At 40.1% G+C, this 12,280-nt stretch overlaps 1 protein-coding gene across 7 annotated transcripts in view; it reads right to left on the reverse strand.

Annotated features, from left to right (window-relative positions):
• The window catches only part of CD44 (CD44 molecule (Indian blood group)), a 91,663-nt gene that overhangs the window by 47,701 nt on the left and 31,682 nt on the right, over nucleotides 1–12,280 (reverse strand). For all 7 annotated transcript variants that reach the window (XM_025356271.1, XM_025356270.1, XM_025356269.1 and 4 more), the window contains exons 2-3: nucleotides 6,621–6,786; nucleotides 2,991–3,124 (exon numbers count right to left, since the gene is read on the reverse strand). In XM_025356271.1, the coding sequence (XP_025212056.1) occupies nucleotides 2,991–3,124; nucleotides 6,621–6,786 (300 nt within the window). The remainder of the gene's footprint in view (nucleotides 1–2,990; nucleotides 3,125–6,620; nucleotides 6,787–12,280) is intronic.

Genomic DNA, 12,280 nt, shown 5'->3' on the forward strand with positions numbered 1-12,280 from the left:
CAGGCTCACATTGGTCCTCAGCCACTGAGAATGAGGGGAAAAAAACCACAAAGGTCTTTTCAAGTTCTGCCTTATTTTCATTTGTTAGCCACAGGCCATGTTTTCTAAAAATATTGCTAAAACTTTAAGCTTATGGAAGCTATCTACTAAGATCAAGCTGACTTTTGTCCCTATAGCTGTTTTATGGGGGGATCACAGCACTGGGACAGGACCACCTACTAGCAGCTTTCAGGCTAAATTAGATTCAGGGATCCTTGCAATGAAATCCTTTGCATACAGCAGTTTATCAAAATCTTTAGCTCACTTAATACCCCTATCATCTGACTCTAATTCAAGACATTTAGAATTTATGTATCCTTAAACACATTTATCCTCTTCTCCAGTTTCTTTATTTTTTTTTTGTCTCATTGCTTCAACGAGATTGTTAACTCCTTTAAGACAAGAAATGTAGCCTCCAGTTCCTTCTTACCCCATCCGTGCCTAGTGCAGTACTGAGCACATAGAGGTGATCAATATATATTCCCTTTAAACTTAAATAAAAACTTACAAAAGTAGCTATCAATATTGAGTCAATTTGGAAAATAGACAAAAGGAAAAACAGTACTTCTAGCTTTATTATTTAATTCATCCATTTTAGTAAGGAACATACCCCCTGTACTTCTCAAACTTTTCAACTGAACTAACCCTCCAAGGAGAAGAAAATTAATCAATGCTCTTGCTCCCAACTCCAGGGATGGACCCAACCTCATGAACAAAATTAAGAATAGAAACAAGTCTCAGTAGCAGCCTGCTTAGATGGCTTCGATGCCAGGCAATAAAACAGTGTGAGCTTCTACCTATTTGAGTTGAGGTTCCTTTTGGCAAGTGAAACCAACTTGCAAAACAGGTAAGACAATGTGGGTATGCAACTACATAACTTATTGCATGCATTCATTCAGTAAGACTCAATGGGAGATGCAATAAGCAGTGCCCAGAGACTCAGGAGTGTACAACTTCAGGCCAGCCCTTTCCCACTGAGCCAACCTCTTCGTCTAAAACACAAACTTTTCCCAACGTCTCCCTCTGACCTGTTGCACCGAGATGGAGCTAGCTAGACCACATGTTGCTCTATGTCTATTTCTTGCTTTTTTATATGTGGTTTTCTCATTATAATATCATTAGAGTGACATGCTAGACATGGGTATGGGAACTTAGTATGTATGAGTCGTGTACTATTTAGCGTTAAGTGGACTCCCTTCCCTTTATCAAACTCCGTTTGTGTTCTTCACTCATATAACAGGGAGGAGTCAACATTATACAGTTTTCTGTTCCTGTTTTGTGTGTCTCTCCATAGGTTTAATGACCTGTAAATTTTTGTCAAAATCTACTGGCTTCACACACTCCATTTCAACTAGCCAGCCCTGATACTTTGTCCTAAACTCTAGATTTCTTCTCTGAATTTCCACTCTGATACCTACTGTTCACACAACAAAGGGTGGGTGGTGTAGATTAAAGCCACTGATGTCATTTCACAATTAATTTTAATTTTTGTTTTTTTTATTAGTAGGTAGAAGATCTCATAATTAAGTTGATGTTCTTTTTATAGCTTAAAAATCCATGCAGATTTTTATATTTTACTACCATAAATATATATGGTATATATATGGTATATGTGATCTATATGGTATATATATGGTATACGTGATATATATGGTATATATATATATCTGTGATATCTTGATTTTATACATATATTTATATGTGTTTGTCTCAGGCTGTTAATGCCTTAAGTCCCTTTCCAGCTAATTTAACATCTCCTTCCCATCTTTGAGGAAAACTGACACTCCAACAAGATATACCAAGTTTACCTCAAGGCTTCATCTTTCCCTTCACACAACTTCAAACTTTCCATGGGAACAGAAGACCCAGTTTAAGAGGTAAGACTTTTGACAGGTGGCATCCAGATATTTGACATTTATAATTTTGATTCTTCTCAAAAAATTCTGAAAATTCATGATGCATAGAACTATTTAATTTTGCTAGGACTTGAATAAGGCTCATAAGCCTGAGTTTCTAGGTTAATGGTTGGGAGAAAGTCACAAAGACATAGAGAAAGGCTGGCCTGTGTCCTAGCATCTACATCTTAACTTAGGTTTCTTCTCCTCTGGTTCTCTCAACTGTTGGGTAAGGGATATTTAAGAAGGTCAAAGGCATACCATATGCTCTCCAAGAATTTTTTCCAGCCCTCTCATATAATAAATAGCTCTCAGCTAAGACATTTGACTTACACCCCAAAGCTATCATTAGATTCATGTCACTCCCTTATTCAAAACCTGTAATGACTTCCCATCACACTGAGAATGAATCACCCCCTGTTAGCGGGCCCTTGCTTAGCTCTCTGATGTTGTTCCTCGGCATTCTCCCCTCTGAGCACTGATATTCTCACAACAGGCCAGGGGGCACTTTTCCTGACCACCTTCTCAGAAAATAAAAGCATCCCTGACACTAGTTAGCCTTGTACTCTGCTCTCTTTTTTACAACACTTGTATCACTTTCTGACTTCATACATGGCAAGCTTGTCCAACCAGCGGCTCACAGGCCATGGGTGTTCCAGGATGACTTTGAATGTGGTCCAACACAAATCCGTAAACTTTCTTAAAACATTATGAGATTTTTTTGTGTGTGATTTTTGTTTGTTTTTTAGCTTATCAGCTACTGTTAGTTTTAGTGTAATTTATGTGGGGCCCAAGACAATTCTTCTCCCAGTGTGGCCCAGGGAAGTCAAAAGACTGGACACCCCTGAAGGGTATCTAATATTTATTTGTTTATTGTTTGCCTCCCCAGTTTAGCATGTAAGTTCCATGGAGACAGGAGTGTTGACTCTGCTGTACAGATATTGAGTGAGCATTTGTTATGTAAATGGAGGCTATGAGAATCCCCACTTGAGCTGAGCTCCAAAGACCAGGCTCCCAAAGCCTCTCATGCCAACAGACACCCCCCCGAGAACCAACCTGAAGCATTGAAGCAGTATGTGTCATACTGGGAGGTGTTGGACGTGAGGATGTACACCCCTGTGTGGTTTGCTGCGCAGATGGAGTTGGGCTGAATCCGGGGAATCACCACGTGCCCTTCTATGAACCCGTACCTGTAAGAGAAAAACAAGAGGATATTGACCTAAAAGGTTAAGATGGGAATTTCATAATATCCCATTGAATGACATTTAATGCCGTGCAACTCTTCACTCAATTCACCTCTAGGGGTATCGGAGGTTTCAACAACTGAGTTATGTGAAATCCAAAAATAACAGCATAGAGAGGGAAAGAGATCAACAAGACTAATAGAAACAAAGTGATTTTATTTAGAGACCTATAAAGAGCTTTAAAAAAAAAATCATGAAAGGAATAATTAGTTTCAAATAAAATTTGTGTTCAGCAGTGTTGAGTCTATCTGAACAAACAGAAGGAAGCGTGAGTCACAGAAGAGAGAAGTTTTGATGTGAAATTCATCCTGGCTCTGGATTACTTTCATGTTTTCCAGAAAATACACAAAATGGCCAGCTTCCATAGATAGGAAGGGGTGCTTCTTCATTTCAGTGCACATATTTCAAACCTGTCTCATGTCCCATTCCCCTGCTTCTTTCTCAGCCACAACTTTTCTTGCGAGTCCCCTGACTGCATACTCCATTATCCTAAACACAAAGCCTTGTTCATATGCCAAGTACACAGCACAGCACATGGCCTCCTGAGCATTGCAGGCATAATTCTATTGCCAGTGGGAATAAATTAACCATCATTACAATAGGAGTCATAGCAATTAAGTAAGCAGATAGCAATGGCTCATGTAGCTCAGGAACTTTCCAGAAGCAGCACAGCCAGAGAAACGCATAGCCCCTCTCTCTCCGCCAAGGTATCTCTGAGAGTGTGTTACAGCTGGAGGCCCTTTCAGATACAACATACACAGCCCAGCCTCTTCTAGCAGCATCCTGATGGCTAAAAAGTTGCTTACTTTTTAATTGTGCTAAAAACACAAATTTTTCTGAATATAAAATGCCTCAAAAAAATGAGATGTGGGCTGAGAAAATGCCATGTGCAAGAGAAGCTGTGGTGCAGCAGGAGGGCAGAGAGGAGGAAGCTAAATCCAGCAGGTTTTTCAAAATTCAATTCTGGCTAAAATGCACATTGTTGCTTTTCATCTTTCCTGCCAGGGGCAACAGCATGGAGTGCATCACCCTGCAAGACCCATGGAAATGTCTCTGAGTCTGCAGTTCCCAAGCACACAGAACTCCTATCTATGTGGCAATTGTAGCTCGCATGACTAATTTCTCATCTAAACAGACAAACTGGTTTCCCCAAAGCCTCTTTAGCTTGGCAGGGGATACAGGCACAATTAAATCAAAATGAGTTTTCATATATCTAAGAGTTGCTACCAATCAGGGTGGGGTAGACAAAAGAGAGTAGCTGCTAAGGTTTTTTCCTAACCCATGAGACTCTGCCATCTGTCCTATGGCAGAACGCTGATTCATAGCTACTGGAGTGAAATTATGGAAATAAGTTTTGCAATCCTTAATACCAGTTATGGGTGAAATGATAGATTTCTTTGGCACAGTTTTTCTTTTTCTAAATAATACTTCTTGGTGAACCTACCTGCCAACTCACCCCCATCACATCATGCCATCAAGTATGGATAACAACGACATTCTAGAATCTATTGCATTCTCTTTGTAAGCTAATACTGAGTTTTTGCCACCTCATGTTGCCTGCCGGTTTTATGTGTCATGCTAACTGTAAATTGGGGATATTAAAGTTTGTATGTGTGTATGTGGCACGAGTAAGTGACTGTTCACAAGGAGGAAAGAATATTTAGCAAATCCAGACAGCATACTTTCCTCCCCTTTTAAGCCCCTGAGGAGGGCTTGGTCATTAAACTCCTGTCCTGGGCTCAGGCTAAGCAGAACCAGAATCCCAGCTCCTCTTTGGGCAGACTGTGTGTGTAACTTCTCTAAGCCTCAGTTGCTTCATCCATAAAATGAGGTGATAATATTGATCAACAGTGCAGTTTGAGAATTAAGTGAGGGTTTGGCCAGGTGGGCAGTAGGGCTCCCAGCATCTAAGTGCTTGATGATTGGCCAGTGGCAGTTGTAAGAACTCCCCTGGTCCTCAGCATATGGGAGCATTTCTATATTTTGCAAGTATGCCTTGTTTGTATTTCACAATCGAAGTTCAGCTTACTAAAGTCACTTTTTTAGGCCAGTGGCCTAGTCAGGGCCATAATTAAACAATTAGCCTTGGGAATAGAATAATGGATTTGCTAACTGGCCTTTCCTTATTGCATCCTACAGGATAAGTTCAGTAGCCACCAGAGCTTCTCCCTCTCTCTGCTCCTTTCATATTCTCCCAGACCTAGCTCTGAACACATACAGATGTCTATGTACATCTGCTCTTTATTTTAGAGTGGTGCTGCTCAATAGAACTTTCTACAACGATGGAAATGTTCTCTAACCTGGGTCATCCAGTACAGTAGCCACTGGCCATTGGTGGCTAACCGAGCCCTTAAAATGTCATTAGTGCTAGTGAAGAACTAAAGTTTTTAATTTTAGTATTTTAATTAATTTAAGTGTAAGTCACCACATGTGGCTAGTGGCTACCATATCAGACAGGGCAATTTTAGGCAAAAGATTTTCCTTTTCCCTTTCAGCAACAGTCTCAGCCATCACTCATAATGTGGGTGCATGACTATAATCAGTGTGGGAGGATAGAAGCACTTAACTTAAACTTCATGGTTTCCATAAAGAGTTCTGCAGCTTGACTTTTCAAAAGCAGTCTGTGTGCATGTGAGTGTGTGTTGCAGAGAAAGGGAAATCGTATCACCTAAAGACACTGCAAAAGCACACCTGCAGGCTGGGGTAGAAGCTTAGAGCAGTTGTAGAGGTTACTCAGTCCTCTTCTAAAGAAAACAAACCGAACCAAAACAATTCACTGTGATTGCCATCATGGCTTGCTCTTCTTGTGCACTGCTTAACACAAGACCATTGGAAATTCAAAAAATAAAGTCCTTGCTTGTTGTGATTATCTTGCTTGGAGCCATAGTTTGAGGAAGGCTCTATGGAGCTCTAGAATACCTGGTAGGAGCCCTCTCAGGGCTCCCAATAATAATATAACTTGATATAATATAGCTTAATAGCTTTCATGCCTTTTTATTTACTTTTTCAAACCAGAGAAACATAGAAGAGAAACCAACAAAATTTTTTTTGAAGAGAGAGCAAGGTAGAGTAATTTGAAAAGTCTGCTTTGAGCCAAGTCTGCAGGGCCAAGACTCTACCAGCCACATATTTATTTTAAACACTGTTATTTGGTTTATGTTTCCTTGTGGTTCTGACAATGATATTGCAGCTTCTTCAAAGCCAGGAGAGCTCTAATGGCTTCCTCTGGGTTCCCGCTCTATGATTCACAAAGGTGTCTTTAGCTGACTTTAAACTCCAGTTGTCATACAGGTTCCAAATTGACTTGGCCAAATTAATAGGTGGGGTTGACTCTTTAGGCAATAGTCCATTCAGCTGTGGAAGAGGAGCCTTCCAGTTCTAAGCCTAGCTCCCTGGTCCCAGGCCGCCAGCTTTCGCCAGTGGTCGGGTGCTGGTATGTTACCTGCAGGTCTCAAATCCGATGCTCAGAGCTTTCTCCATCTGGGCCATTGTGGGCAAGGTGCTATTGAAAGCCTTGCAGAGGTCAGCAGCCTCCGTCCGAGAGATGCTGTAGCGACCATTTTTCTCCACGTGGAATACACCCGCAAAGCGGCAGGTTATATTCAAATCTATGAGAAGAAATAGAAATGTTAGATTCTTTTGCATAATTTGGAGACAGTAAGAAGTTCACTTTAGGACAGACTCCTTAAAAAGCCAAATAAGGCCGGGTGCAGTGGCTCACGCCTGTAATACCAACACTTTGGGAGGCCGAGGGAGGTGGATCATCTGAGGACAGGAGTTTGAGACCAGCTTAGTCAACATGGCGAAACCCCGTCTCTCCAAAAAATACAAAATTTAGCTGGGTGTGGTGGCACACACCTATAATCCCAGTTACTCGGGAGGCTGAGGCAGGAGAATCACTTGAACCCAGGAGGCAGAGGTTACAGTGAGCTGAGATCATGCCACTACGTTCCAGCCCGGGTGATAGAGCGAGACTCCATCTCAAAAAAAAAAAAAAAAAAAAGAACAAACCAAAAGCCAAAGCCAAATAAACTTCTCTGCTAGCCAGAGCCTTCAAAATTCACTCCAGCATTCCAAAGCACCATGATATTAAGCTCAAATCTGAGGTAAGACACAGTAAAATAGTGTCACTCTTACATTCTCTCCGTTGATTGCTCTGCAACGAAGTTTTTAAAAAGCAAATGATTTAATTTTGATTACTGATGTCATATAAACTTACGGAAAACTTACAAAACACAGGAAAGCAATGAAGGAAAATAAATCCACCACTACAAAAAGTACAGCAAACACTTTTCTTTATCTTCTTCCAGTTTGTTTACTGAATACACACATTCACACGTGCACACACGCACACACGTACTTTATGCATATATACATAAAGTATGTATCTATATACACATACACACATATACATACACTTATGCTTGCATAATTGAAATGGTACTGTACATACAGTTCTAGATTTGAGAGTCAATTTTCCACTTAATCTTATGAGCATTTTTCCACAATCAAGTGATCTCTCTCCCTGGCTTACAACCTCCGACAGTTTATGTTCACACCCAGTATATGTGTTCTTATTATGGCTAAAACCAACATAATCTGGCTCCTGGCTCCCTCTCTAACCTCAAAGTAGCTTGCTCTGCTCTAAACACAAATCTTCTCTTCAATTCTCTCAGACACTCTGAGCTCCTTCGCATCCTAGAACATTTATATCTGCCATCTTCTCTGTCTGGAATGTTCCATCCTCAAATGGTCACATAGGTGGTTCATTAATGGTCACATAGGTGGTTCATTATTTTGTCATTCAGAATTTTAACTCCACATCACCTCACTTTAGAGTGCTTCCCTAAACACCCTCATCTAACCCCCAGTCTCTCCCTCAACTCATTTGGCTTTTGTGTCTTCACAACAGCATGGTCATCTATTGTTGTGTGTGGTTACTCTCTTTCTCTCCTTCCTGGAATGAAAGCTCTGAGAAAGCAAGGGCCTTTTACTTGCTTGCAGCTGTTATCTCTAACCCCTACAACAGTACCCAATAGAAAATAGACGCTCAACAAGTATTTGTTATATAAACGAATGACTCACTGAAATTTCCTCAGAAATACACTTTTAATATTTTGGCAGACTCAAAGCCTGTCGTTTGCTCTCGGAGTTAATGGCATTGAAAATGAAGCCTAACTGCTATCAATTGGGTAAAGAATTATTCAATACAAGGACTTTAGTGAAATTTGTAGACATTAATCTGAAATTCCAATAGAGAGCTAGAAATCATCCTATTCTTCTTGATCCTGTGTAACAATCTCAAAAGACTTCAAAGGCTGTAATTGAAAACTCCTGGGACTATATGATCCCCAGTTTATACTTGAGGAAACTGCATGCAAAGGGTTAAGACATTGAAACTCTCCTGGTGAAGCTTGATTCCTCCTGAACACTTCCTTAGGCCTCAATGATAGTCCTTCTCTAAGGAGACATGTTGACATCATCTTGGGACAATGACCCAGGTGCCTGGCCAGGCACTACTCCTTGTTGTTAGATAAGAACCCAGTCTGGAATCAGACAGAACTGGCATTAACCAGCTCCATCCCTTTCTTACACAGGTCTAGAGGTGGGTAGGAAGATTCCACTTATTTACCAACAAGAAAGTTGAGGCTCAGGGAAGTGAGTTGCCCAAGGAAGTGAGTGATTACTTCTATCTAGAGCCTGTAGTCTCCTTCCTGAATCCCAGGTGCTCTGTTCTGTATTTCTGAGCTGACAGCAATGGGAGAAGGGACCTATTACTGCAGTGTCCCTGGGTACCCAGTACCTTTGAGATTCTGTGTTGTATCATCTTCACCAGAACCCTGAAAGGTGAGTTTTGTGTATGTATGTATTATTTATGGGCACACCTAAACAATCGTTAAATAATGACAAAGATAGAGTCATTATTATTGAATTGTATGGGCAACCACTGCTTTCTCTTTCCTGAGCAGGAAGCAGGTCTCAACCACTAGGAAACAATGTCTAACACATGAAAATGAGATAAGAAAACTGTTAAAATTCTATATTATCTTCCTTGATTCTGAAAATAGTAAAAGAAGAAACAAGAAATGGAACTTGAAAATACATAAGCCAATGTCTATTATTTTCATTTTCTTTTGTTTGCGTCATTGGCACATGGGGGGAAAATACCAACTAGGTGAAATGGAGAAAATGTGTTTTTGCAGTTCACTCTTTTTCAAGCCTAGTGGTGTTCTCTTAAGCCACTCATGCAACACTTGGCTGATGGGGCAATGAAAGGATAGAGAAGGAAATGCATAAGGCCCTTTTGCAATACTATTTGTTTTTACTGACATTTTCAACTTTGGCCTCAGTTGGCCAGTCTTACAAAGGGAAACTGTCAATCTGCATGACAGATCTTCCGGGACCTCTCCTTCTCCAGCACACAAAAGGAAAACAAAGCATTCCTATCAGCTTCTTGAAGATAAGGCTAATAGGGGAGCCTCTGATTCCAGGAAAGGCAAACTACCTGTCTGCCCCTGGCCCAGGTGGCTGCTGTCACTCTCAGGTTAAAAATCAACTCTGAGGCATGGACAATAATTGGAGCTAAATGGTAGTTTCTTTCTTATTACAGTCAATTCTACCTTGCCACCTGACAGACAGAATATGCAAATGTAAGAGGAACCAATTAAGGCTGAGACTTTTCAGTAAAATCCTTTGAGTTTCATGAGTTTCAGTAAAATCCCTTGAGTTTCAGAAGCCAACATAACTTCATTGACAATATATGCATGCATTGTGTGAGTGTGTCTGTATGACGGGTCTTCCAAAAGTTCATAAAAAATATGTGTTATGAAAAAAATTATACATGGATTTCAATTTTTTTGTACCAAAATCAACTCTCACTAACTTGATATGTCTGAACAGGAACTAGTTTGAGGCACTAACAAGGATAAGACATATTTGAAAAGATGCTCTCTCAGAGCAACATGAATTCTGTTAAAATTGAAGCAAGAACCACACACCAAAATTTTTGGTGAAGCTTAGGTGGAAGAATGGCAAAATCATTGATGCTTTATGAAAAGTTCATCAGGACAATGCCCCAAAGAAATCAGCAGCTTACAAACAGATAACTTGTTTGAAGAAGGGACAAGATGTTGCTGAAGATGAAGCCTGCAGTGATATACCATCCACATCAATTTGGGAGAACAAAATTAATCTTATTTGTGACTTAAATGAAGAGGACCAATGATTAACAGCAGAAACAATGGCCAACATCATAGGCATCTCAACTGGTTCAGCTTACACAAATCTGACTGAAAATTTAAAGTTGAGCAAACTTTCCACTCAGTGGTTGCCAAAACCATTGCGCCCAGATCAGCAGCTGCAGCCAAGAGCTGAGCTTTCAATGGAAATTTTAAACAAGTGGGATCAAGATCCTGTAGCATTTCTTTGAGAACTGTTAACAGGAGATGAAACATGGCCTTACGAGTGTGATCCTGAAGACAAAGCACAATCAAAGGAATAGCTACCAAGAGGTGGAAGTGGTCCAGTCAAAGCAAAAGTGTACCAGTCAAAGCAGGTGGACCAGTCCAGAGCTAAGGTCATGACAGCGGTTGTCTGAGATGCTCAAGGCATTTTGTTTGTTAACTTTCTGGAAGGTCAAAGAATGATAACATCTGGTAATTATGAGAGTGTTTTCAGAAAGTTAGCCAAAGCTTTTGAAGAAAAAAAATGTATGAAAAAGCTTTACTAGAGAGTCGTCCTCCACCATGACAATGCTTCTGCTCATTACTCTCATCAAACAAAGGCAATTTTTTGAGAATTCCTAAGGAGAAGCCATTAGACATCCACCTTACACTCCAAATTTGACTCCTTCTGACTTTTTTTTGTTACTTAATCTTTAAAAATCTTTAAAGGGCACCCATTTTTCTTTAGTTAACAATGTAAGAAAGACTGCATTAACATGATTAAATTCCCAGGACCCTCAGTTCTTAAGGGATGGACTAAATGGCTGCTATCATAGCTTATAACAGTATCTTGAACGTGATGGCACTTATGGTGATAAGAAAAACTTACATCTTTAAACTTTTCTCTTTTAATCTCATTTTTCCATGAACATTTTGAATTCTCCTCATACTCATAAGTGTGTATGCAAGTGAGTGTGTGGTTGTATGTGCATGTGATGAGCCAAGACAGGATGAAACAGATAAACTCAACCTTTAGCCTTCTTTGATGTGAAGGTTTAAGCAGGTCCTGAAACATTGTAGGTATTTGCAAAGGGCTACTGATTGGATGAAGAAATGCTATGCAAAGTAAAAATTCCACAGCTTACATTTATCTTGATCTCATGAGAAAGTCCAACTCCTAACCCTGATGCTATTTAGCCACTTAGGAGTTGCAAGAATGGTGTCAATACTTCACTTCTGGTCAACTATCCTGTGAGTGTTCACAATCCTTCTCCTCAAGGTCCCTCTTGACTTAAAAGGAGACAACATTTTCAAGGCTGTGTGTCATTCATACCCTGATAATTTATGAAGACATTTCAATAGGTTTCCTTGATACAAATGCAAACCCAAATTATTACCCTGCAGGATATTAATAATGCCAACAGCAAGAGCAGTGGCTAATATTTATTGTGCATTCATTATGTATATACCAGGCTCTCTTTTAGGCACTTTAGAATTATTTACTTATTTTATCCTTAAAACATCCCTATGAAGTGGGTTAATATTAGTATCCTCATTTTCCAGATGGAGAAACTAATACACAGAGAGGGGAAGAAATAAAGAAACATGCCCAAATTCACAATGAAGTAGAGTTAAGGTAAAGTTAAGACGTGAATAGTCATGGACCACAGAATATTGCTTGACAGAGCGCCAGTGTCTCTGGCAATGGTGCTAGCCATGCTGCAACCACTATAGAGAGGCAAGACTCCTCAGATGTCTGTGTGTCTCTCCTGAGAAACAGAGACCTCTGTGATTCAGGATCCACTTTGACTCAAGAGGCTAATACTAAATGGCTGATTGCATCTCTCAAACAAGCCTTTCCGGCTGGAAATAAATCAAGAATGTTTTCCGTTGAGCCCTCTGGTCTCCAATAAATCTCCTGTATCATGTAATGAATAAA

This window comes from Theropithecus gelada, chromosome 14 (assembly GCF_003255815.1).
Source record: "Theropithecus gelada isolate Dixy chromosome 14, Tgel_1.0, whole genome shotgun sequence".
NCBI classification, from domain to species: domain Eukaryota; kingdom Metazoa; phylum Chordata; class Mammalia; order Primates; family Cercopithecidae; genus Theropithecus; species Theropithecus gelada.